This window comes from Macaca thibetana, chromosome 5 (assembly GCF_024542745.1).
Source record: "Macaca thibetana thibetana isolate TM-01 chromosome 5, ASM2454274v1, whole genome shotgun sequence".
Taxonomy (NCBI): Eukaryota; Metazoa; Chordata; class Mammalia; order Primates; family Cercopithecidae; genus Macaca; species Macaca thibetana.
In genome coordinates this window covers 60,781,104-60,808,022 of record NC_065582.1, presented here as the reverse complement: position 1 = coordinate 60,808,022, position 26,919 = coordinate 60,781,104, and the positions used below count along the sequence as shown (strand labels likewise).

General features: G+C 43.9%; 2 protein-coding genes across 9 annotated transcripts in view; one reads left to right on the top strand and one right to left on the bottom strand.

Moving 5' to 3' along the window:
- Positions 1-26,903, top strand: part of JADE1 (jade family PHD finger 1) — a 68,600-nt gene extending 41,697 nt beyond the window's left edge. For all 6 annotated transcript variants that reach the window (XM_050791214.1, XM_050791217.1, XM_050791215.1 and 3 more), the window contains 6 exons: positions 2,101-2,312; positions 5,643-5,810; positions 7,631-7,747; positions 13,012-13,533; positions 19,250-19,367; positions 23,057-26,903. In XM_050791214.1, coding sequence (XP_050647171.1) covers positions 2,101-2,312; positions 5,643-5,810; positions 7,631-7,747; positions 13,012-13,533; positions 19,250-19,367; positions 23,057-23,967 — 2,048 coding nt within the window. In that variant the 3' untranslated portion in view covers positions 23,968-26,903. The remainder of the gene's footprint in view (positions 1-2,100; positions 2,313-5,642; positions 5,811-7,630; positions 7,748-13,011; positions 13,534-19,249; positions 19,368-23,056) is intronic.
- SCLT1 (sodium channel and clathrin linker 1) overlaps positions 24,851-26,919 on the bottom strand; it is a 214,627-nt gene continuing 212,558 nt past the window's right edge. For all 3 annotated transcript variants that reach the window (XM_050791221.1, XM_050791219.1, XM_050791224.1), the window contains 2 exons: positions 26,091-26,142; positions 24,851-24,948 (listed from right to left, as the gene is read on the bottom strand). In XM_050791221.1, the coding sequence (XP_050647178.1) occupies positions 24,851-24,948; positions 26,091-26,142 (150 nt within the window). The remainder of the gene's footprint in view (positions 24,949-26,090; positions 26,143-26,919) is intronic.

Genomic DNA, 26,919 nt, shown 5'->3' with positions numbered 1-26,919 from the left:
GCAGTGGCCGGATCTTAGCTCACTGCAAGCTCCGCCTCCTGGGTTTATGCCATTCTCCTGCCTCAGCCTCTAGAGTAGCTGGGACTACAGGCGCCCGCCACCTCTCCTGGCTAGTTTTTTGTATTTTTTAGTAGAGACGGGGTTTCACCGTGTTAGCCAGGATGGTCTCGATCTCCTGACCTCGTGATCCACCCATCTCAGCCTCCCAAAGTGCTGGGATTACAGGCTTGAGCCACCGTGCCCGGCCTACTCAGGTGTTTTTATAGACAAAATAGATTTCCTCCTTCTTGGTCCTGCTTTAGGTATTAATGGCCAAAACATTAGCAGGCCACAAGGTGGTTTTATGGCATGTGTTCAGGAGTTCTCAGAGATCTTTTGGAACTGGATACTAAATTTTAGCTTCAAAGATACACAGTTTCTGCTTTGTTGTAAGCACATTATAAAGACCAGTCTAATGCACTTGACTGGAATCTAGGTGTCCTGTGTGAAGTCAGAGGACTCAGCCCAAAGACTCTTGGCATTTATGAATGGTTTAAATAGTAAGAACTGGGCTAATCCATATTTGAAGATACTGTTGAATACATTGGCAGGATTAATTTTGTAATTTTTTTTTTTTTTGAGACAGAGTCTTACTCTGTCGCCCAGGCTGGAGTGCAGTGGCGTGATCTCAGCTCACTGGAAGCTCCGCCTCCCAGGTTCACGACATTCTCCTGCCTCAGCCTCCCGAGTAGCTGGGATTACAGGTGCCCGCCACCACGCCTGGCTAATTTATTTTTGTATTTTTAGTAGAGAAGGGGTTTCACCGTGTTAGCCAGGATGGTCTCGAACTCCTGACTTTGTGATCTGCCCGCCTCAGCCTCCCAAAGTGCTGGGATTACAGGGGTGACCCACCACGCCTGGCCTAATTTTGTAATTTTATAACATAAATGGAACACATGCTTAAAGATGTTTGTCTTAGCTGTTACTGATCTTTTTTTTTCTTTGTTTTTTGAGATGAAATCTCACTCTGTGGCCCAGGCTGGAGTGCAGGGGTGCAATCTTGGTTCACTGCAACCTCCACCTCCTGAGTTCAAGTGATTCTCCTGCCCCGGCCTCCCAAGTAGCTGGGATTATTGGCACCTACCACCATGCCTGGCTAATTTTTGTATTTTTAGTAGAGAGGATTTCACCCTATTGGCCAGGCTGGTCTTGAACTCCTGACCTCAAATGATCTACCTGCCTCGGCCTCCGAAAGTACTGGGATTATAGATGTGAGCCACTGTACCTGGTGTTTCAGTCTTTTTTTGCATTTGGTTAACTATGTTTTTCAACTTTGTAGAAGTCAGAGTATGAGGAGGGATAAATCATTTAAAAATATTAGAGTATCCAAAGTGTAATCTGTTTTGAGAGAACTGTTTTACCTACCAAGAAAGGTAAATGTTAAAAAACATCCAAACCATATCTGAGGTCATGGTTTTGAAGTCCCTTACGTGTTAGTTGTTATGTGTAATGAGTATAATGAAATGTCGTATTCAACAATGTATGTATTTAATATCCTTGAATCCTTTTAAAATTTACCTTTTGCTTTCCCATTTACTACACTGCATCTTTACTACCTGACCACAAGAACATAACAGTTTCCTGGAAGACTCTCCCCTTTGAAGATTGTTTCTTAGAAGGATCTGATAAGGATTTAATAAAAAATTTTGGGGCCCTCAGGGATGGATGCATCAATGGGTTGATTGATTGATTGAGACAGGGTCTTGTGTCACTCAGGCCAGATCACAGTAGCACAGTCATGGCTCACTATAGCCCCAACCTTCTGGGCTCAAGCAGTTCTTCCACTGCAGGCTCTTGAGTAGTTGGGACTACAGGTGTGTGCCACCACACTTGGCTAATTTTCATATTTTTTGTAGAGATGGGGTTCCACTATGTTGCCCAGGCTGACCTTGAGCTCCTGGGCTCAGGTGTGAGCCACCGCGCCTGCCAGTGATGGATTTATTTATCAGACTATTGTTTATTCATTGTACATTTTTTTTAAGTATAAATAAACCAGAACTATTTTGTAATATTTATTAATACGGATTTATTAAAATGGGTTTGTGGCATTTTTAACTTCAGGAATGCCTGAACTAGATGAATACACCATGGAGAGGGTCCTAGAGGAATTTGAGCAGCGATGCTACGACAATATGAATCATGCCATAGAGACTGAGGAAGGCCTGGGGATCGAATATGACGAAGATGTTGTCTGTGATGTCTGCCAGTCCCCTGACGGTGAGGATGGCAATGAGATGGTGTTCTGTGACAAATGCAACATCTGTGTGCACCAGGTATGTGGGGCAGGGAGGCCAGAACGAAGAAACCTGGGACATGAGCCTGTCTGCTGTGGGAGTGTATGCCTGGAGTCCAGGATTCTTCCTCTGAATGGGGTCTGTTTTTCTACAATTTAAAGAAATGTGCCCTATAGACTTTCTTTTTCCCTGGTAGGTTCTTACAGTGATTGAAATACATCCTCTGCTTTTGCAGCCAGAAGGATAGCACCCTCTGTGGAAATCGTCTTTCTTCACATAGTGTTTTATTCTTATCCATAGAAGTCAAGTTTATTTAAAAAGAATGTATGAGCCCCCTCTGTCCTACCGTAATGCCTAAGTTTAGGTATTAAGAACACTGAGAAAACAAACCTTTGAAAAGGTGGTTAGTGTGCTGTATTAGTTTCTTACAGCTGCCCTGTGTAACAGAAAAATCACTACAGACTGTGTGTGCTTAAAACAACAAAAATGTATTGTCTTGTGGTTCTGGAGACTAGAAGTCCAGAACTGAGGTGGTGGCAGTGCTGTGCTTCCTCTGAAACATGCAGTTCCTTGCCTCTTTGTAGCTTATGGTGATTTGGGCAATCTTGGGCATTCCTTGGCTTGCGGCTGCCTTCGTCATCATGTGTGTTCTCCCTGTGTCTCTGTCTTCACATGGCGGTCTTCTTAATTTTTTGAGATGGAGTTTCATTCTGTCACCCAGGCTGGAGTGCAGCGGTCCTGGCTCAACCTCTGCCTCCCAGGTTCAAGTGATTCTCCCGCCTCAGCCTCCCGAGTAGCTGGGACTGCAGGAGTGTGCCACCACACCTGGCTAATTTCTTTTTTGTATTTTTAGTAGAGATGGAGTTCACTGTGTTGGCCAGGCTGGTCTCGATCTCCTGACCTTGTGATCTGCCCGCCTTGGCCTCCCAAAGTGCTGGGATTACAGGTGTGAGCCACCGTGCCCGGCCCACATGGCAGTCTTCTTAGAAGGGCACCAGTCGTATTGGACTAGGGACCCACCCTACTTCACAGTGAGCTCATCTTAAATAATTACATCTGCAATGACTATTTCTAAAGAAGGTCACATTTTTAGATATTTGGAGTTAGGACTTCAGCGTGTCTTTTCGAGGACACACTTTGCCTGTCGTGTTTGTGAACATGGGTTAGAGTATAAGCTGAGCTGTTAAAGGAGAGGAAAGCAGCCCCTTTTCTTGAAGGCGATTTCCTGCCTTAAAAAAGAGGACAGTAGGTTTTGGTGGTTGCTTGCTTAGATTTCAGGAGGATGGGCGTTTGGTAACTTAAAAAGTTTATGACAATCTCAGTGCCTCTTTTCTTTTTTATTTAGTTTTTAATGCAGTAATGAAGAAATTTGGATTTGGGCGGGGACATGTGCCCACGTATATTCTTAGGATTTAAAAGGCTATCCTGAAGTACTTTCTTTGAATTCACCTGTTGATGCTGAGATTTAAAGCACACTTAAAAGAAAGACTTGTATGGAATAGGTGCTTGGTGACTTCTTGGGAAGAAGCAGCACGTTTGCTCCATGAAGTTCTTGATTACCCTTTGCTTCATAATTTGTGACCTCTTAGGCTTTCCCTCTGTCTGAAGACCTCCCCAGCTGTGGCCCAGTCCTGGTTCTTTGACAGGGAGATCTGCGACTCCTGCTTCAGTCATTGCCGTCTGTTGCTCTGGATCTCACACTGTCTGGGAAATCTCCTTACAGTAGTGAGAATTCCTGTGGTGGCTTTGTTCTGTGACATGAGCACCCTGGTGACCAGTTGATTTTTGGTTGCTGGTGCTTCTTGTATTTACTTGGCTGACTTCTCAATCTTTTTCTTGTCTTAACTTGCTATTTTTTTTTCCCCATGAAAAATTTTTTTGAAAAAAAGCGTTCTGCTTGAAAACTGGTCAACCCCTGTTTTATCAGTGAGTTAACTGATGTCAGGGCAGGGTTGTGCAAGCTCTCACAGTGGGCGTGTGGCAGAGTTGTAACTTAAGGCTTTTGGATGCCCCCTTCTTCACCTTCTGTTCTTTCTGCCCTATCACCTTGTCTTTTTTCCTCAACATTTACTTCATTTTTCCTTTGAGAAATCCTTCATGGTTTATCTTTAAGGCATACTTTATGTAATCTCCTAAATTAGCTTAGACCTGCTTTTCCAGTAAAAAAAATTCCTTCCTTCAGTTGTGATTGTAGAATATCTGATACAGACCTTTAGTATTTTGAAACCTTTATAGTGTCACTTAACTCTGTTAAAATTTTTTTTCTAGTAAGTCTGCATTGACAGTAGCTTATTCGTGGCCCTGACACAGTGCTCCGAGGCGTCCATCTGAAGTGTGACTTTTCTTTGCTTAACTCTCATCCTTGTGGTTTCCTCTTTGCATCGTCGTGGGATTCAGATTGCATAGTGGCTGTGTTTTTTCTGTCTGAAGAATTAGAGCTATGCTACTGTGACTCTCGACTTCTTGACTTCCAGGTCATTTAAGGACAAAGTTCTGAACAGTTGGGGTTTTAAAGGGCTCTCTGAATATGCTCCTGGTACCATCGTGGTTTTTATTTATTCACTTACTTAACATTAACCTTTTTTGTCTTTGAACTGTCTTAATTACTTTAGTTGTAAAAGCCTTGATTTCTGTAGTTTATGCCATCTTGTGTAATTTTGCCATCTTGTACAAAACAGGCTTTGTTTTATTTTTTAATTTAAATTATTTTTTGTCTCCATTTCTGAAAGGCTGAATTTGTTTTAAATATCAGCTAAGGAGACGACATTCTCTCTGTGTAAAAGGTCTTCTTTTTCTGCCCTGTCGTGTCCACTGGGAGAGTACTGGGATCTAGTTGGTGTGGAGTTTGCTTAGCCTAGGGAGTGTGCTTGCTTCTCTCCCGTTCCCATTGCCATCTCATTCAGCAGCTTTGGGAGATTCTCTCAACTGCTGTGTGCTTTTTCTCCACACTCTGTATCCCACCTCTGTCAGGAAAGTAGAGGAATAGCTTCTCTCACGGAGCCCTGTGGAGTGTTTCGAGGACTTACTGCTCAATATTTAGAAACTTGGTATGGATGGGTTTCTGCGGCAACACAGCAAAGCGGATTTCACATAAACCTTTCTGTCCTCAAGTAGTTTCCAGGACCACCCTCTGCTAAGTAAATATGTATTGTATCAGCAGAGCTCACATACCTCCTAAATGCTACTGTGAGGCTGCCTGGCATTTTTCCTAAGGGGAGAGGATTCATAGCCAGGAAGCTATGGGAGTGTCTCTACTTTGGTGGTAGTTCTGTTAAAATCTTTCTAAGTGTTTTAAAATGAATAGATATAATGGGAAAAATAATATTTTCTCTTTCTCTCTATTCCTCTGGGGTGTGCTGTGGATCACAGGCCTGTTATGGAATCCTCAAGGTACCAGAGGGAAGCTGGCTGTGCCGGACATGTGCCCTGGGGGTTCAGCCAAAATGTCTGCTGTGTCCGAAGAAGGGTGGAGCTATGAAGCCCACGCGTAGCGGAACCAAGTGGGTCCACGTCAGCTGTGCTCTATGGATCCCTGAGGTAAGTGTGGATCTTTTTTGTTGTTTTTACTTTTTTTGAGACAGAGTCTTACTCTGTCATCCAGGCTGGAGTGCGGTGAGCTGGATCATGGCTCAATGCATCCTTGACCTGCTGGGCTCAAGTGATCCTCCCACCTCAGCCTTTTGAGTAGCTAAGATTATAGGCATGTGCTACCAGGCCCAGCTTATTTTTTATTTTTTGTAGTGAAGGGATCTCTCTTTGTTGCCCTGGCTGGTCTCAAACTCCTGGGTTCAAGTGGTCCTCTTTCCTTGGCTTCCCAAAGTGTTGGCTCATGCTTGTAATCACTGTGCCTGGTCAAGCATGGTTTTTAATAGCACCTTAGCTCAGAAGATCCTGGCTTTTAACTGGTATTCGGTGGGTGGGTGGAGAACCATGCATAAATAGGCAGCGTTGTAGCTGATGAGTAAAAAGACACCTTTTAATTGCTACCTTTTTCCTTGGGGAAAAAACTGAATCTTAAGCACACTGTCATCTTGTCATGGAATGTCAATTTGTGGAAATGTTAGCTGGAAGCAGCAGTCACTTGGGACTGTAAGTTGGTGGTGGGCAAACTTCGCCTCACCCTTCCATCACAGTGAGCCTTCCCATCGCGACTCTCGCTCCCGGGAGCAGACCCGCAGCACTTAACCAGCTGTGGCCTGGGCGTGCCATTCCCCAGGGATCAGCTGTATGTCCTGTGTGTGGCAAGCTGTACATGAGGCACCACCATGGTTAAAAAAAAACCACTCTTAGTCATACTTTGGTCATTTTTATTTAAACTCTTATTGTGCTTCAACCTTTTTTTTTTTTTTGAGACGGAGTCTCGCTCTGTCGCCCAGGCGGGAGTGCAGTGGCATGATCTCAGCTCACTGCAAGCTCCACCTCCCGGGTTCATGCCATTCTCCTGCCTCAGCTTCCCAAGTAGCTGGGACTACAGGCGCCCGCCAACACGCCTGGCTAGTTTTTTTGTATTTTTAGTAGAGACAGGGTTTCACTGTGGTCTCGATCTCCTGACCTTGTGATCCACCCGCCTCGGCCTCCCAAAGTGCTGGGATTACAGGCGTGAGCCACCGTGCCTGGCCAGCCTCAACCTTTTAAATTTCAGGTCTGGTCTAATTTATTTCTGGTCTCAGACCTTGACTAATATAATTTGCAATTCAAATTCCAGCATTTTTGGGGTGTGATTTTGGTACATTTTCCTCCCAGGGAAAATCATTTGAGGATGATTTGGATTGAGGTTTCATGATTCGGGTCTTGGTAGCACTGGGTCTCGTGGGTTGGTATTGATGGGATACAATTTGGTGATCCAGGCTGAATGCAGATTAATACCTTATTTATCTTTGTAATTTCCCATGTTGAACGTAGTCATGTTTCAGACTGAAGAAAATGGTTTTCTTTGGCGAGAGATTAAAAACAGGTTATATTTACTTACCCTGTTGTTGACAACCTGTTTGAATATATTTAAGATGGATTTTTAGTCTTGACCGATTTGTCATGGGCTAGAGATTATAGACGGCATTGTCCTGGTACATGAGTGTTTGTCATCAGACGCTCTGGTGAGAAGTGAAAACTCAGTTATCTAAGTGTTTTTCACAAACAGGGATGTCTGTCAGATGGGGACTGGGCTCTGGGCTCAGTTGGCACTGGGGCTGTTCTGAGGCTTTTAAAGTAAGGGTTTGCTTTGTTCCAGGTGAGTGAGTGCCCCTTGCCACTGTCTGGTAGGAGAGATGTAGGAAAGTAATGGATCTTTTAGTTTGTGACATTCATGTTCAGCCTTTGATGACCTGTGCCACCCTGTCTTGCTATTTTCGGACCTTTAGGTGAGCATTGGCAGCCCAGAGAAGATGGAGCCCATCACCAAGGTGTCACATATTCCCAGCAGTCGGTGGGCGCTAGTGTGCAGCCTCTGCAATGAGAAGTTTGGGGCCTCTATACAGGTAATTAGCTTCCTAAGAATGGCTTCATTTTCCTTTCCTGTGTGGTGGGGAGCAAGTGAGGGAAGGCTCTGTGAAGGGTTTGGAGAGGGGACTAGAATCCAGGAAGCAGGTCGAGGCTCCCAAGGGGTGACTCCATCCCCAGTTCGCACACCTTTAACTGTATCCGGTGTAACCAGAACCCAAGCTTTCACAGTCACAGGGTAGTTCAGAAGTTCCCCTGAACTGTGAGGCGGTTCTTGTCTCTCGCTACCCTCTTTCTGCCCAAAGTCTAACATCGCAGCTTCTTTCCATAGGCCAACGCCTCCTAGGAGTCTTAGTGAGAAGTTCCTTGACATGGCATTTGAGAGTTGGCCACCCTCCCACCTGCAGTCACTGAGTGTAGCTGCAGACCCTGGCCCAGCTCTGTGGTGGCCTCCTGAGATTGCAGGTTTCCGTGGTGCGCGCACAACTGTTAGTAATCAAGGGGACATGCTGATGCATTTGCATTTGGAAAAACAAAGACTCTTTGAACACAGCCTGGGTAGATGGGCATCTGTGAGGAGCTCCTGTGTATGCTGTCAGCTGATTGGAACATCATCTGGATGTCTGATTCTTTATGGCACTTCGTGTGCGTGCATGCGTGTGTGTGTGTGTGAGAGAGAGCCTGAGCGAGAGAGTGCATGCACACCTGTGTGTAAACATGTTGCCTGTCTGCTTTTGCATATCCAGGTACAGACAAGCATAGGATGTCTTGAGATAAGGGAATTAAGGAGGGAATATAGATGGCATACTGTTTTTTTTTTTTTTTTGAGACGGAGTCTCACGCTGTTGCCCAGGCTGGAGTGCAGTGGCGCGATCTCAGCTCACTGCAAACTCCGCCTCCTGGGTTCACGCCATTCTCCTGCCTCAGCCTCCTGAGTAGCTAGGACTACAGGCGCCCGCCACCGCGCCCGGCTAATTTTTTGTATTTTTAGTAGAGACGGGGTTTCACTGTGGTCTCGATCTCCTGACCTTGTGATCCGCCCGCCTCGGCCTCCCAAAGTGCTGGGATTACAGGCTTGAGCCACCGCGCCCGGCCTTGGCATACTGTTTTTCACATGGTCTAAGACCCTACCTGAGGAGTTCATTTTTAGGTGTCACATTATTGACATCTTGCCAGTCAGGATTAGAGAGACCTGCAGTGCTGTGTGTGGCTGATGGGGGCCCTTCAGGCTAAGTTTGGATCTTTTGGGATGTACCAGCACAGGCCCCAGGCTCTTCTTCCTTGGTTTCCTCATTGAACTCTGGGAGCAGAGGCACTGTTTTGGGATGGCTTCTTTCTCAATGCAGAAAACACAGCAGCTCAGCACAGGCATAAGCTCCAAGAGCATGGTCATACTGTCAGCCATGGGTTTTAAAGAAATGACCTCATTTGGCAAAGTCAGTTTGTATTTTGGCTGATAAATACTTCTTTTGGGAAGGTGGTTTTAAAATTTTTTCTTGGCCGGGCGCGGTGGCTCAAGCCTGTAATCCCAGCACTTTGGGAGGCCGAGACGGGCGGATCACAAGGTCAGGAGATCGAGACCATCCTGGCTAACATGGTGAAACCCCATCTCTACTAAAAATACAAAAAACCAGCCGGGCGAGGTGGCGGGCGCCTGTAGTCCCAGCTACTCGGGAGGCTGAGGCAGGAGAATGGCGTAAACCCGGGAAGCGGAGCTTGCAGTGAGCCGAGATCCAGCCACTGCACTCCAGCCTGGGCGACAGAGCGAGACTCCGTCTCAAAAAAAAAAAAAAAAAAATTTTTTTTTCTTTTTTCTTTTTTTGAGACAGTCTCACTCTGTCGCCCAGGCTGGAGTGCAGTGGCATGATCTTGGCTCACTGCAACCTCCGCCTCCCGGGTTTAAGCAATTCTCCTGCCTCAGCCTCCTGAGTAGCTAAGGCGCACGCCAGCATGCCCGACCAATTCTCATTTTGTATTTTTGTATCTCATTTTGTATAAGTAGAGATGGGGTTTCACCATGTTGGCCAGGCTGGTCTCGAACTCCTGACCTCATGATCCACCCACCTTGGCCTTCCAAAGTGCTGGAATTACAGGCTTGAGCCACCGTGCCTGGCTATTTTTTTTTTTTTTTTTTTTTTTTTTTTGAGACGGAGTCTCGCTCTGTCGCCCAGGCTGGGGTGCAGTGGCCGGATCTCAGCTCACTGCAAGCTCCGCCTCCCGGGTTCACGCCATTCTCCTGCCTCAGCCTCCCGAGTAGCTGGGACTACAGGCGCCCGCCACCTCGCCCGGCTAGTTTTTTGTATTTTTTTAGTAGAGACGGGGTTTCACCGTGTTAGCCAGGATGGTCTCGATCTCCTGACCTCGTGATCTGCCCGTCTCGGCCTCCCAAAGTGCTGGGATTACAGGCGTGAGCCACCGCGCCCGGCCAATTTTTTAATATTCTTAACAAGCCAAGTGCTTCTACTTTTCTTCTTTATCACTTCGACTGGTATTCAAGAATCCAAAATATAACAGAAATATTTGGAGGGTGGGTCATGAGACAGCTGGTAGGATTTGGCTGGGGACCTTGAAATAGTGGAGATATTTTTGGCATGTGAATACATGACAAACGCCTCTGACCCGAGTTGGATTGGGGAAGGAGGAGGGAAGAGTGGAGCAGGAAGAGAAAAGGGCAGGGAGCTGATGTACTTAAGTGTGTGTGTGTATGCATGTGTGAGTGTGAGTGTGTGTGAATATGCGTATGTGTGATTATGCGTATGTGTGTGAGCATGCAAATGTGAGTGCGTGTGGGGGTGTGAGTATGCATGTGATTATGCATGTGTATGTGTGATTATGCGTGTGTGTGAGCATGCAAATGTGAGTGTGTGTGGGGGTGTGAGTATGCATGGGATTATGCATGTGTATGTGTGTATGCATGTGTATTTGGTTATGCATGTGTATGCTGTGAGTATGCATTAATGTGTATTTGAGTATGCGTGTGAATGTATGTGTGTGTGAATATGCATGTGAGTATGCGTATGTGTGAGTGCATATGTGTGTATGCAAGTGCGTGTATGTGTGAGTATGCATGTGAGTATGCTTGTATGAGTATGCATGTGTGTATGCATGTATGTGTGCATAAAAATGCGTGAGTATGCGTGTGTATATGTGTATGCATTTGTGTATGTGTATGCATGTGTATGTGTGTGAGTATGCATGTGTAAGTATGCGTATGCACGTGTGCACTGGCAGGAAACAGGCTGCAGCAGACCACGTTCCCTGGTGTTCTGAGCGTAGGATTTATGCCCTTTCCTGAGTATGCCAATCCTGGTCCATAATTAATGTTTAAAAGAGGTGGGCGAATGGGATCTTTGTTTCCCTTTTGAAGAGAGATGATATAATGGCTTTTTTGTTGCCATTGACCTCTTTTTCCCAGAACATTAATCTAAAGAAGAGGCCAAAGAAGGCTGATGATTTTTCATATCTTCACAGAATGGATTGATTTTATTAAAAGAATTCCTCTCTGAAATGTCTGCAGCTGTGAAGGCTCTGGTTTACGTTTCTGAAACATCTGTTTGCTGAGTCAACCTGAATGGGAAAACCCAGAGGAAGGCCATTTGGCGTTTTTACAAAGTCCTGTATAAATATTCTGCTGCAGTTCATTTCTCTTTAGGGTTAGAACACTTGGGTTAAGTGTAGTTTAAGCCAAACACAGATAGTGTCTCAGTCATCTGTTCCCACTTTTGCTTCCCACTTGGCTGTGTGCTACAAGGGAAGACACTTTGTCTTCTCATGACAGTGGCCAGGTGTGTGTGTGTGTGTGTGTGTGTGTGTGCGCGCGCGCGCGTGCGTGTGTGTTCTGCCACCAAAGCTGATTTCACACATTTCTTAGAATTCAGGTTATTTATAGAGAAAACACAGATTTATGTCAGTCTGTGTGGTTGAGGTGTTTGTAAGGGTGGAATGGTGAAGGGAGCTGGATTTTCTCCTCTTCTCAGTAAAAAAGACCTCATAGTAATGGAAGAAAGCCTGGCTGGCAGCGAGTTTCCTCTTAAATACTGAAATGATTAGGGGGAAATCCTTAGCTCTAGCCTCTGCCATCCGTGGTGATGTGATTCAGGATCTGTTGAATGAGTTGAATTCAACTTCTCAGTTGGCTTGAAGCCACTGAATTCTACAGCTCTGTGCAGCCCCTGGCATGCCCTGGGGATCACTTGGCCTCACACAATGCAGTGCTGCTTTTCAGGGACTGGCTTCAGTCACCATGAGGAACCACCTTCTAGGGATTTGCTCAGCGAGATCAGTGGAGGAGGAGTGAATCACTTTGCTCCTGCTACACCAGAGACTTGCTGTCTGGATCAAAGGCACTAAATTGTGGCTCTGTTAGGCAGTGAGGGGGAGGTGTTCTTCTGTATAGGTGGCTGACAGCTGGCCTCTAGGTTGACCTCCCTGTGACCCATGGGAAGGGTCTTTCATGGTTCTGCCTCTCTTCAGTGGCCAGGCGCGGCGTGCACAGATCTCAGGGCTCAGAGCCCTCCATGCATCTGGTGAAGCTTCTTCACAAGTGTGAAGAACTTTCCCCACCTTTCCTGTGCTGGATTCCTCGTCTCCTATTCTTCGGGGTTTTTATTCAGTTTCTCCTTGGTGCTGCTTCAAGGAAGTGCACTGTTCATTTTCTCACTTGTGTTGGGACTCTTCCTGGCTGGGGAGTCAGAATGAGGATTTGTGTTCAAACTGTGAGTAGTAGTCATTCTTCCCAAGAAGGTTCTTACTCAGGTTTACACCAAAGAGCTCAAATCCGTAATAAAACGAAAGTGGACTTTGCATATTGAGTACAAATTCTTTTGAATATGATCCTAGTGCCACACCTCCTTCCTCTACACATGTTATTTGTATAATATGTCTGCTTCAAGATGGGATTTGGATGTAGTTACTTTTCCGAGGAAGTTAGGGTTTGGTTGATTAAACCTTTCGTTTGAAGAGGGCCCTTAAATTCCAAGACTTGGCTGGGTGCAGTGGCTCACGCCTGTAATCCCAGCACTTTGGGAGGCTGAGATGGGCGGATCTCTTTTGCCCAAGAGTTGGAGACCAACCTGGGCAACATAGGGAGACCTCATCTCTACAAAAAAATCCCAAGCCTTACCTCTTTTAAAACATGACATGATCTTCCAGGGTTAATCCACGTACAACTTTCCTGTCACAGCACATTCTTGAAGCATGGCTCTTCTCTGTGCGTGTGTACATGGGTGCCTAGCACTGCGGGTCTTCTGCCATGGTTGCTCTATAACGGTCTATTATCATATTCTTTGTGTGTTCTTACCAGTGCTCTGTGAAGAACTGCCGCACGGCCTTCCATGTGACTTGTGCTTTTGACCGGGGCCTGGAGATGAAGACCATCTTAGCAGAGAATGATGAAGTCAAGTTCAAGTCCTATTGCCCAAAGCACAGCTCACATAGGAAACCTGAGGAGAGTCTTGGCAAGGGGGCTGCACAGGAGAATGGGGCCCCTGAGTGTTCCCCCCGGAATCCGCTGGAGCCCTTTGCCAGCCTTGAGCAGAACCGGGAGGAGGCCCACCGGGTGAGTGTCCGTAAGCAGAAGCTGCAGCAGTTGGAGGATGAGTTCTACACCTTCGTCAACCTGCTGGATGTTGCCAGGGCTCTGCGGCTGCCTGAGGAAGTAGTGGATTTCCTGTACCAGTACTGGAAGCTGAAGAGGAAGGTCAACTTCAACAAGCCCCTGATCACCCCAAAGAAAGACGAAGAGGACAATCTAGCCAAGCGGGAGCAGGATGTCTTGTTTAGGAGGCTGCAGCTGTTCACGCACCTGCGGCAGGACCTGGAGAGGGTAATGATTGACACTGACACCTTATAGTGACTTAGAGAAGAAGATGCAAAGAGGCGAACGCTTGCCCAGAGCAAGAAATGATAGCCAGTCATATACTGTCAGATCCTTGTACACACCACAGCATGAGGTTGTGTTGGTTAAAAATATTTATGGGCTGGTAAACTCATTGTACATATGTGCAAAACTGCCACTGAGTGGGGAGCTTCTTTGTGATTTTTTTTTTAAACACTTTCCCATTAATCTTTACTGGTTTATAAGATCAAATGGGGTGTGTCTTCCCTACCCTACCCCCATTCCTTCATTCTAGAGCTAGAGTGAATGAGCCCCAAGAAAATGACCCAAGGAGTTGACTCAGGATTGTTTACAGACTGATTTAGAAAACCAGCATGGATTTCATTTCTAATGGAGGGGCCAGAGAGGGGAGAATTGCTTGTTGAGTCCGAGGAAACACTAGGTGCTGGTGATGGGCTTGTGAAGGAAGCTAAGACCGGCTGCTCACTGGCCCCGGCTTTGTTTCTTGGGTAATTCACAGGGGAATTCCCGGTACTGTCACGTAGCGGAGCAGGCAGTGGGTGCTGATGTGTGTGCATGAGCTGTATGTACACATGCATATATCTGTTAGAGAAGATACTCCTGGCAGTGAGGTGCTAAGTCATCACTGAGGGTGTGTGTGTCCCCGTGTCCATCCGTGTCTCTGTTGTGTGTGTGTGTGCAGCTATGGGTGGGATTCCTGGTACACAGCGGTGTCAGATCTGTCTGAGGAGCCCCAGTCATGCTCAGCACGCTACAGGTGTTGTTTGTCACACTGAGATTGCTGAATGTCGTGGCTGTTGGCTGCTGAGCCTCAGCTGCTGGCACTTCCTTCCGCTGTTTGCTGCTTTTGTGCCTCCCCGACTTTCCATCACCTCTGGAGTCCCGTCTGGAAGTCCCTTCCTGCTACAGGAATAATGAGGAGTGGGCTGCCTCCCCCTTGGGCCTCCTACTCTCTGTAGGTAGTTTCTGGCTGAGGCTTGCTAATTGGGGATGCTTCTTAGAGCATCTTCCACATCAACTCCCCTGGCTGCTGGCTACCGATTAAATTCATTAGTGTGAACGAGGTAGGAGCGAGGTTTTCTGGCCTGAAGCGGTCTGCACTGAAAGGTACCCAAGTAGCCCGAAACAGTTAACACATCTCCCCCAAGCCGCTTGCTTATTAGTGGGGAGTGATTCACCTGCCTGGGAGAGACTCTTGACTCATAGATGATTTGAAATGGGAGTGCGGGCAAAGAACAGGGAAAGACCCGGGAAGCACTGGACCAAAAAAGTGCGATCTCATGGAGACCTGCGTAGCCCTGTTAGAGATGGCGTAGAAGTGAAAGTCTTTTAGAGGGAGCATTAGCGATCCTTATAGTACACAACTGAGTGCCAGCTTATTTGTGATGCCCCTTCTCAGACCAGGTTAGGATTCCTGGGAAGGCGGGGGATTCGGGCCCTGGAGGAGGCAGGAGCCTGGAGCAGGTTTGTGAGGCTTTTGTGCTCCCCTACGCCCCCTGGTGGTGAGTGTAAAGAAGACTTTGCCTCTCACAACTACATGTATGTGTGGCATTTTTGTTAGAGATGAGAGAAGGATTGAGAAGGATAAACTGGAATCCTGGTGAGAAGCCTTTATGCCAGCCCGACACCTGCTGTAATTGGGGTGCATGAGCTGTGGAGTCAGATAGTTGTTGGGAGGGGGAGGACAAGAAGTCTATTGTTTGGACTGTGTTTGTCTCACAATCACCACAAAATAAAAGTGTAGAAAATGCTTGTGGTGTACTAACTCTTTTCTGTACTTCAGTTACTCAGATTAACATGCACTTCTAATTCTAAACATTTTTTTTGGAGTCATCACTGTCGCTGTTTAAGTAGAACAATGCCAACAATGTATGAGAAACAGGGAATAAATCAGGATTTGTGTGTGTATGTGTGTGGCATTACTTACATTTACTTTATTAAAAAGCCTAAGGAACTTTAGGGAATTTGTATTCAGTTTATTTTTATTTTTTTGAGACAGAGTCTCACTTTGTTGCCCAGGCTGGAGCGCAGTGGCGCGATCTCAGCTCACTGCAGCCTCCGCCTCCTGGGTTCAAGTGATTCTCCTGCCTCAGCCTCATGAATAGCCGGGATTACAGGCATGTGTCACTATGCCGGGCTAATTTTTGTATTTTTGGTAGAGACCGGGTTTCACCATGTTGGTCAGGTTGGTCTTGAACTCCTGACCTCAAGTGATCCACCCACTGTGGCCTCCTAGAGTGTTGGGATTACAGGCGTGAGCCACTGCACCCAGCCTTAGACTCAGTTTAAAATGGGCTTATTGTCATGAAAAAAATACGCTACCCCAAATTTGCCATGATGCCTGTGATGGTGAAGGCATTAAAAAATTGAAATCTTTGCCTTGCCCAGAAAGTTGCACAGTTATTTGTAATTGTAAACAGTAAGTGTATCAGGGCAGGGGTGACAATAAAAAAACAATCATTACTACCAACTTGTTTTCTCAAGTAAGTTAGTTTTCTATTTAATTCACACAATATCAGCTTGTAGCAGATCCTCAAAAATCATTTAATACATGTGACTACAATCAAGGCATATGATCATTCTCAGACTGACAAATGAGTGGCCATCATTAGAAATGCAGACAACTGATTATGGTGACTGCTCTTCCTTCAAACACACACCTCGGGGCATTGCACACCTGGGTACCAGTTCTGGATCTGGAAGTTAGGTGACAGGAGTAGATTTCAGGAGGGCTTGGGAGCACACAACTTTAAGAAGACAAAGTTGTTGATGTGGTGGGTAGCCATGTCATTCCCAAGGCTGCCACTTCACTCTCATTCCTTTCCCTGAAAATATGCAGTAAACGTGAGTTCAGCAAATGACTATTTATTTAGATAAAGACATGCTACCACTGCACTCTGGCTAGCATTATGGAAAGTGGCCAAGTCCTGGGGGCAGTCCTGTAGTCACTCAGTGGAATGGTCACCTTTGAAAATCTGGTAGTGTCTACAGTGTCCCCTGAAAAAAAGGCACGTTGAACTTTAGTGCTGCAAACAGTTTTGAATTCAAGAAGGCACACTGAAACCACTTTTGGATTTCTTAGAGCAGTGGTCCTCAGGGTGTTGTGTCTGACCCGGAAACTTAGGAATGCAAAGTCATGGGCCCCACCTCCAGAGGGTGGTTCTGTTTTGTGGGTACCCCATGTCCCCTGTTTAGGGACACTGCTCTAGGGGAAAGTGATGATCAGGTTTAAGGTGGTGTGAGAGTGCACCTGGAGATGGTTTAAATGGTTTTTTTCAGATACCTCCTTGCAGGCAGTTGGGAGAAGAGAAAGCAGGGTAGGGAGCTTGGTGCAGCGGGTGCAGTGGGTGCAGGAAGGGACAAGTTGGGTGTGTTTTGAGGATGGGAGAGCATCAGTCCAGCTCTGCAGGTGGAGGTTGCTGAGCGTTGTCCTACCGGGAGCATAAGGGAAGTCAGGTTTAGAGTCCTCACTACTATAAAGTGGAGTTAGGGCTGGTTTGTTCCAATTGAAAACCATGCCCTTTGCTTTTTGGGTTTACATTTAGATATTTCCCATCAGAGATCATGAGGAATAGGAGTGGGATTTTTCTATGTAGCAGCCATGGTTTGGTCAAAGCTACCAAAATTAAATTTGAATAATATATAAAGTTCAAATTCCCTGGCTTCCCCGTTTTCCATTTTCAAGGATAATTTCAAGTAAGAGAGATATAAGTGTCTCTGTTACACATCTGATTTGAATATGAGAGCAACCTGTCTGCTCCTAAGATGTCAGAATTTGTTTCCATTTTTTATTTCCAGGAGTGAGATTCCTTGTTAATGTAAAAACGGTTCTGTTTCCTAGAAGTTTTGAATCTGCTATGGATCTAGGTCTGGCCCCTCTTTCTTGAGCTTCACTCTTAATCTCCCCTGGGTAGAACAGTATTATCAAAGAGAGTAGTCTGTTAACCACTTCCATTCCCAAGTTGGTGAGAATTTCTATAAAGGACACTGCTTCTTGGATTGAGGGTGTGCAGCTGTCAGAAAACAAAAGAGACTACCTTAACTAGGCTGATTGACATCCGTGTAATATTTACTATGAGACAGGGAGAGTGTTTTTATTCTCAATTCTTTAATTTTAAAATAATTAAGACAGGAAATGTTAGTGACATAAGGGATTGATACAGAAAAAAAGACGGGAAGATCCTGAAAGTGAATTGGTTAGGGGCAGGAGAAGCCTGACTTGGCATTTTCCTGTTGAGGCCAGGAGATTTTACTGTGATGCAAATGGGAAAGCCTGTGTTCGGTCTCTCTTAATGCTTCATGTCCTTTTGCAAATGAGACTGCCTTTAGCACAAGTGGAATTGTTAGGGTTTAGTCTACACTTAGACTACACCAGAGTGCAAAATCTTTTGTGTCTTCACAAGGCTTGTTGATGCTTGTTGATGTCCTCAATGCCAAAAGAAAAGGTTGGTGACCTTTGGACTTTTTTCACTTAAACTAGGGTGATACTACTTTATTGAGTTTATGGGGAAAAATTATAAAGGTGGCAGGGGAAGAGTTTGCTCATAATGGGATTTTTTAGGAAAGTGAAGGCCAGCCTGTAGGAGCTAATGGGAAAGATGTGGTCAGATAAAGACATGCAACCACTCCTGCCAGTGAGATTACTTAGGAAGTCTTGTCTACATATTCCTGAAGAAGGGTTTAATTGTGTATTTGGTGTGCTGTGTCTGACATCTGTGTTTTCAGGCCCATGTAATCTAATCAGGTTGACCAATAGATTTTAGGACTGAAGGATTAAGGGAGTTTAGAGACTAATTCTTTAAATTTTGTATATTGAGTGATGACAGGTGGGGAACAAATCTGAATGTTGATTACTGAGCATACGTTAGGGTTATGTGATCCAAAGCAGTCGCACATCAGATAGGAAGTAGAGCCAACTCTCAGCACTGAGTCTTTTCAGTTACAAGTGAATCAGGAGAGGGCAATACCAGTTTTTCAAGTGATGATATGAAGAACTGGACTGGAGATGTCTAACCAGCACATCATTGGCAAAGCTGGAAATTTCCTAGGCATTTGCACACCTCATAGCAACACATAAACTACCTGCTAACTCCAGGCCTTTCAGTGAGTTCAGTGTGCAGTTGACAAAGACATTCACTAGGATTCTTGGTAACCATTTGGTCTTCCAGTGGGCCTGGTGCAGGGGGCTCCACTTTGATGACCCTTGGCCCCATGTTGACCTAGTTCAGCCTTCAGAAGATAGTTGATAAAGTGCAGCGGAAGTGGCTTCTGAGCTGCTTTAAAGCCATTGGCCATCCAAGTAATAGAAGATATTGATGCAATAATAATCAAAGACTGGCAAGAGGTTGCAAGTTTTGACTTGGACACGAATGGCCTCTGTGCCAGGATGGGTTAGGTGTGGTGGAGGAGGCAGGACTTTTGTACCAGTTCTCTAGGTGTCCCTCCCACTCCTGTGGGTCCCTGACCCTCTTCAGTGTTGCTGCTGCCTATATTCAGGGGTATATGTGGAATCCTTACCAAAATGAGATTAAAGATTGGATGAAATGTTTAAAGTACATATTGATTTCAAGTATCTGTCAAGGCCCTAGTAGGAGTAATTTCTCTTAAGTAAAGAAATTTAAAAAGCACCAAAGTACTGTTATACTGTATTGCTTACTTAGAATCTTTATTCTCTACATTCTAGGTTCGGAACCTCACTTACATGGTGACCCGCAGGGAAAAGATTAAACGGTCTGTGTGCAAAGTCCAGGAACAGATATTCAATCTTTACACTAAGCTTTTGGAGCAAGAAAGAGTTTCAGGTATGCATTAAGCCCTGGTAGGTCAAAGTATAGGGCAGGAGTTTGTAAGCTTTAACACTGTTGAGGAAGAAATAATGATTTCTTAATTTTCTTATAGAAGAATTTAAGAAGCATAGACGTTCATATTTAAAGGCAGTCTTTAATTTGAGGCATCATGTTTAAGGGAAAAAGCTATGAATTTGCCCTCTATAAATATGGGCGGAATCCTATGTTCTCTGCTTACTGAGCAAACACATGAAAGTCTTTGAGTCTCCCCAATTTCTTCATGTGCAAAATGGGGATATCTCAAGCTACCTCTTGGAATTGAGAGACTAAAATGAAACAGTGACTTATAGATGACACAGTACTTGGTAAACACATCATGGGGGTACCTAACAGGTTTATATTCAGCCATGGGTTCTATCTGTAACATGGTAAATATGGTAAATATCTCTTAAGACTGTACTTAACACAGTTCATTTTTAGATAATGTTTACAGTAGGCTTTTTTGGTGCAGATGGGTTGTTGAATATTTCTGAGATTGCGCACCAAATATTTATTTAGTGTCTTCTATTTTATATTGCCCTGGGCTAGGCAAACAGACAAAGAAAACTAGGGTATATACTTCCTCTACTCTGGAGAACATATCAGTTACTTGGAGATCAAGGGCAAAGATCAAGTTGGGCAGGTTGTTTAACCTCTCTGAGATTCCGTTGATCTTAAAGTTTCTTTTAGAATCAAGACCCCTTAAGTGCGTTTGACTACATTCTGTGATCATGAGCCCCAAAAGTAGGTAGTATAACGATTTCGGAGAAGGAGAGCTGCTGAGTGTGGATCAGGCAGAATTAGGGACCCGTGGAACAGGTAGGTCTTAGACTGGACATCATTGGAAGATAGCGTCTCTCTCCTGCCTTGGACTGCCCTTTAAAGTTATAGCAGCACCATTCTTGGTGCTTGCATTGTGCAATCATAGTTGATTTACTCTTGTTTTTGTGCATTTGTGGCTTTTTGTCACTCCATCTAGATTATTATGGTGCACAGAGACAACGAAGTTGTTATAACCTGTTGCATTGAAATCCAAATTCTGGTTTCTCTGGCCAATTATGTGCGACTAGAGGGAGCTGGTTCATCTGAAGAAATAAAAAACGGTTTAGGGAGGTTTAAATGATGTTTTTGAAGTGTTAGTTTGAATGCAATAACTTATTGACATCCTTGCTATTTTCTTCCCAAGATTAAGTATTTTCCAGGTGAATCAAGTGTATATTATTAGCTGGAACTTGGAGTTTAATTGTTAAGATTTTAAAAATAAATTTTCTAAGTAGGGTGTCATGTAAAAGTAGTTCGATTCAGACTCCCTAAGGTGAGCTCTTTCTTCATGATTCCTACCTGAACACAAATAAGTGAGATCTGTTTAACTCTCTTGGAAGACTGTCTGGTGCAGATCACCGAGCCTACAGCAGCAAATGCCGAGCTGGGATCACTGATGTAAGTTGTGCCTGTGGAGTTGTGCCATTGGAGGGCTTTCTGCAACTCTTAAGTCATTATGTAATGAGTGATTCCCTGTAAAAATAAGCCATAAAGAGCATTTTCATCTGGTTTCATTTGAGTTATTTCTCATGGATATTGCAGGCAGGTTTTTGCATTTCATGGCTGAGGTTTTTACTGGGTGAGCGAATGATATTCTTAATAAGGCTGGGAGTAGTTTTGTGGTAACAGAGCTGTAATGTAGATCTGCATTCAGAAATCCTACTATTTCAGAAAAGGAAAACAAATCCTCCTTTCATTCTGAGATAAGAACCATAGGTATGATCAGTTGAAAACATTTATCTTCCTGTAGGATACTGTTGAGTAATGCAGTTGAAACCCTTTAGGGTGCTTTTTTTTCTTTTTCCAGTCCTAGGCTTCAGTTATGTTCTTATTCATGCCTAAAGGCTGTCTCCTGCCTGAAGTAGAGCAGATGGTCATGATTTATGTGTCATTTAGGGTCCGTGGTTTAAACTGTGTGATTCTGAGAGTGGGTAGGGTCATTTGGCTGAGTCCTCAGTGGCAACAGTGCTTATGGGGGGGGGGGTCATGAGTTGGAGGCTCTCTAGAGACATGGGTTACAGTTAAGGAGATAGAAATCAGAGTTCAGAAAATGTTAGCCTCTTCTTACCATTCTCTTTTCCCGTGGCAGGTGATTGAGTAAAAGAAATATATTCAGTGTGATGTGAAGGTGGATTCTAATGATTGATTCTTGAGAAAGCAGCATTTCCAAACCAGCAGGTTGTGAAATACCTCTTCCTGTGGTCATGACGGCTCTGTGTTCTGAGTCGCTAGCTATGTTTCATTTGCTCGCAGTGTCTGTGTCTGGTGAGCCTAGGTTCTCATATGGCCTCCTGTCTCATACCCTGGGGCTGAACCTTGTTTTCTTGGTGGTTCATATCTTATGGGAGACAGAAAATATGAGAACTGCTCTTTCTAGATGTTCTTGAGGCTGTTGTAGAGTCATGGTCTTTATGACAAACTCTAATGAATTCACCCACTAGGGGTAACAACTCATTAGTGGGTTGTGAGATGAATTCAGTGGATGACCAGCATTAAAAACAAGTAAAGTATAATAGGAAATGTCAGAGTGTATTATCAAGTGATGAGGGTTAATATTATTTCGTGAAATGTGAACTCTTACTAGGTCATGCTGTGGAATTTAGTCACTGTGATTTGCATCAAAAAAATTTGAAAAACATCAGTTTAACTTACTTCCAGTTGAATGACAATTCAGTTGAATCCCACAAATGTATTTTGCACGTAATAATGAATATTTTTTGGAACACTTACTATGTGTCAAGAATTATTTTAAGGCCAGGCACGGTGGCTCATGCCTGTAATCCCAGCACTTTGGGAGGCCGAGGCGGGCAGATCATGAGGTCAGGGGATCGAGACCACGCTGGCTAATATGGTGAAACCCTGTGTCTACTAAAAAAGTACAAAAAAATTAGCCAGGCGTGGTAGCGGGCACCTGTAGTCCCAGCTACTCTGAGGCTGAGGCAGGAGAATGGCGTGAACCCAGGAGGCGGAGCTTGCAGTGAGCCGAGATCACTCCACGGCACTCCAGCCTGGGCAACAGTGCAAGACTCTGTCTCAAAAAAAAAAAAAAAAAAAAAAAAAAAAAAAGAATTATTTTAAACATTTCGTTTATTCATTTCACATGTTTACATGTATTTGTCCTCCTAATAACCCTGTGAGGGTATAGACACTTAGAGATAGAAACCCCGGACCCTGCTTTTTGGGTACTCTTAGTCTCGTACTGGAGGCGGAAGACTGGACCGTGGAGGAGCGCGGTGCAGTTGCTGCTCTGTAACCAGGTAGAGGGAGCAGAGGCAGCCATCAACCACCTGATGGGTTCTGCATGGAGTCCCCTCTGAAAATCAGATCAGTTATTTTGTTCGGAGGAACATGTATTTATTTGAGGAGGTACAGTTTTTTGAAAAATTATGTGAGCTTCAGCTGTTTCAGAAAATGTTGCATATTGAGTCTGCAGATTGAATGGAGATTCTCAAGGCAGGTCATCTCTTCACTATAAAAACCAAATTTGTACAAACTTGGTGGTGTAAGTGTTGTGTTGTTGGGTGGGGAGTTCACATAAATTGGGCCACACTGAGGGTCTAGAATTTTATTCTTATGGATTTGCTTCTGTTGTAATTTTTCTTTATTTGTGGTTTTGTTTATAGGTGTGCCTTCTTCTTCCTGCTCCTCCTCCTCACTGGAAAACATGCTTTTGTTTAACAGTCCTTCTGTGGGCCCTGATGCTCCCAAGATAGAGGACTTGAAGTGGCATTCCGCGTTCTTCAGAAAACAAATGGGTACTTCCTTGGTTCATTCGCTGAAAAAGCCCCATAAGCGAGATCCTTTGCAGAATAGCACTGGAAGGGAAGGCAAAACCCTGCTGAAGCAGCCAGACCTCTGTGGTAGAAGGGAGGGGATGGTGGTCCCAGAGAGCTTTTTGGGTTTGGAAAAGACCTTTGCAGAAGCACGTCTCATATCAGCACAACAGAAAAATGGTGTGGTGATGCCAGACCACGGGAAAAGAAGAGACAATCGTTTTCATTGTGATCTCATTAAAGGAGACTTAAAGGACAAATCTTTTAAACAGAGTCACAAGCCTCTCAGGTCCTCAGATGTGTCCCAGAGGCATCTGGACAACACAAGAGCTGCCACCTCCCCTGGAGTGGGGCAGTCAGCACCTGGCACAAGGAAGGAGATAGTGCCCAAGTGCAATGGCTCCCTAATCAAAGTAAACTATAATCAGACTGCAGTCAAAGTGCCTACAACACCTGCCAGCCCAGTGAAAAACTGGGGAGGATTCCGGATTCCAAAGAAGGGGGAACGGCAGCAGCAGGGAGAGGCCCACGATGGGGCCTGCCACCAGCACTCAGACTACCCATATTTGGGCTTAGGCCGAGTTCCAGCCAAGGAAAGGGCAAAAAGCAAATTAAAATCCGACAATGAGAATGACGGGTATGTCCCCGATGTGGAAATGAGTGACTCAGAGAGTGAGGCATCAGAAAAGAAATGTATACACACCAGCAGCACTATCAGCAGGAGGACAGACATTATCAGGAGAAGCATCTTGGCTTCTTGATGCAACAGAGATGACACGGAAGCCCTTTGGGCTCGTCATTGGGTGTGCTAGAGGAGACCTCTGATGGAGGGAGAAGCAGAAACCCATTAATCCTGAGCTACACAAACACATTTACTTGCAATTCAGATAAATTGTTTTCCAGAGTCATTTTTAAATCATTTTTGTGAGAAGTTTGTGTTATTTGCAACTTGTTGAGGAAACAGAAGAGTAGATTGTAACCGTAAGACATTGCTAAGACTAGTACCTGAACTAAACACTAAAATAAGAATGAAATAAGTTTTAAAGAAGGCAAGGCTTAAATAAGCGTCATGAATTTTTATAGCCCTCTGCATTCTTCCCAAAGCACAAACTCGTGGTTACCTGAATATAGGGAACCAGATACGGTTCTTGAGAAACCCTCATGGCACCATTCATAGCCCATAAAGTTTATTTTCTAGGACTGTGGTCGATCTTGAAATCCTATTTATATTTGGCCCTCAAGGCTATTTTTGTTGCATTATAGTATACAGGCAGCAGCTCTGAAGCTTCAGTAACACTAGGAAATTTATGTGTAAATATAGCAGTCAGGGAAGAGAATTTTTAAAAGGTCATTATTGAAGGAGCTGAGGGGACAGGGTAGAGCTGCTGCAATGTGGAGATTTAGGGTAATATAGCAAGGTCCTGCTGCTTGAAGCCTGTGAGTGGGTTGTGGATATGGGACTGGTGGAGAGTGAGACTGTTAGGAAAGTTGTATCTATGAATAAGGGCAGTTGAAGTACAATTTTTACCAGTCCACTTGACCTTCTTCTTCCCTAACCACTGGCTCTTGAGCCAGCTTGGGATTTCCCTGGCCATTGCCAATACCTGGCCATCTGGCTTCCAATAGTACAATGGCTACTCAAGTTCAAGTGAAGAACTTCCAGACTCTGGTGACTCTTACTTCCCAGAGCCAACCACTAGTGCATATGTCAGGGAATCCGGGCCTCCAACATGAACGGATTCCTTAAGAAAAAGGAAAAAAAAAAAAAAAAAAAAAAAAAAAAAAAAAAGAGAAAAAGCGAAATAGGTTATATTTTAAAAACAATAGAAAGGCAATAAGTTGCGATAAGCTCTTACTATTGACCAAGGTTATACAGGAAAGAGACTGAAGTGTACCCTTGAATAGGTTTTCTGTAGTCAGAGTTCTAAACTCTAATTTGTAACTTGGACTTTCTAATTGCAAATGGCAATAACTAGTAAGTTATCAGCAATAATAAATTTAGCATTAAATTTGAGTACAATGTTTTGTTTTTGCACTCACTGTAGTGCATATGTATTAAGACAGTGGATAGTGTTTAGGTCCTGTTAATTTTCTTTGGAATTCAATGTGGTTGTGAATCAAACCTAAGGAAGGAAAGTTTAAATAGCAATGAGATACAGAATTATGGGCCTTTGGAACAAGCCCGACTTCCCCTAAATTCTCTTTAGTTTGTTAATACCAGTATTCAGATTCCTGATTCATTTATACATCTGTTTCCATATGGCAGGGACATTATGATACTTAATGAATAATGCTTTGAGTTCTGCAGTTAACTTTCAAGTCTTCCAGATGATTGTCAACAACAAAAAAGGCTTATTGAATTCCATCTTGCTATGCAAGTTTTATCAGATGATCAAATAGTAGATCTGATGCATCCCTATTGTATGTATGACATTTTCAAACCAAGTCTTAACTTTTGAAGTCATTTTAGTAGCTAATTCAGGGGAGGGGAAAGAATGACGCAGGTTTTTAGACTGACTGACTATTTTTGAGCTATGGGGCTCATTTTGAAAGACTGCTGTCCAGATCAGCTTGTTGCTACAGATAATAGAAGGTTCTTATGAATCCAAGTTGTATATTCACTTGTAGCATAATTTAAAAATTAGATTTTTTTTGCATATGAGCAAAAACCTTTTGCTGGATACAGGAGAAGGTTGGACTTTATCTACAGTTATCTTTTGACTACAGCAACAGCTCTGGGTGAGAGTAGAATTTATAGAGGGATAATTTGTCAAGCCATAGAAAGAAAATCTAAATTAATAGTATCACCTCTCACCATTTTAAGAGGTATCAGATTCATTTGCACTATTAGGAATGCTAGTTTTGTGCAAAAATAATGCCTTACCTGTTTTTTCCCCACATTTAGGTTGAAAAGCTTTCAAATGTTCCAAGTTATGCTGAACCAAAAAACAAAACAAAAACAAAACAAAAAATATTAAAAAAAAAACCCACACAAAAACAAAACACACAAAAATAAAAAGCCCACACTTTTTATTCCTGCTTCAAAATGCAAATGGTATAGAGCACGGTTTCTCTGACAGTATAATGATAGCTTTGTGAATTAGTTTCATGTCATGCTGGGAACTCTGTATGAGGTGGCCATAAGCAGCAACCAGCCCAAACACCCACTTGCATTCTATTAGTATGGAACCATTTGCATTTTTTTTTTAAGCTTTATCTTTCCTTGTGCATCCTGACCAAGAAATATCTTTGATTATGATTAATGTATTATGTCAAAATGTAGGCTAGTTAAACTTTTGTAAAGTTGCCTGGAATGTCATTTGTTAGGTTTTAAACACAAGATCTAAATGAAGGGTTTTATGTGTTGTGTACAAATCTTAATTATTTTGAAATGGACAAACTTGTCATTACATTTGTAACCTTGTACAGAGGATTTTTCACTATGTGCCTAGCTTGGTGTCCATTCAGCTAAAATTGAAAAAAAAAAAAAGGTGCATGAAGAGTTAAAAATCAAATTAAAGTATATGTAGAGATGACTATTTTATATTACATGACCCAATCCTGTATTTATTTCTACCCCCTTTTTGAAAGTATTTATAAAACTAGTTGAGGACAGCTGTATTTTTTTGTTGAACTATTTAGTAGAATTGTGCCTTTTTGTCTGTATGTGAATAAATGCTGTACATTTTGCAATACATTTTAAGTGTCTTCTG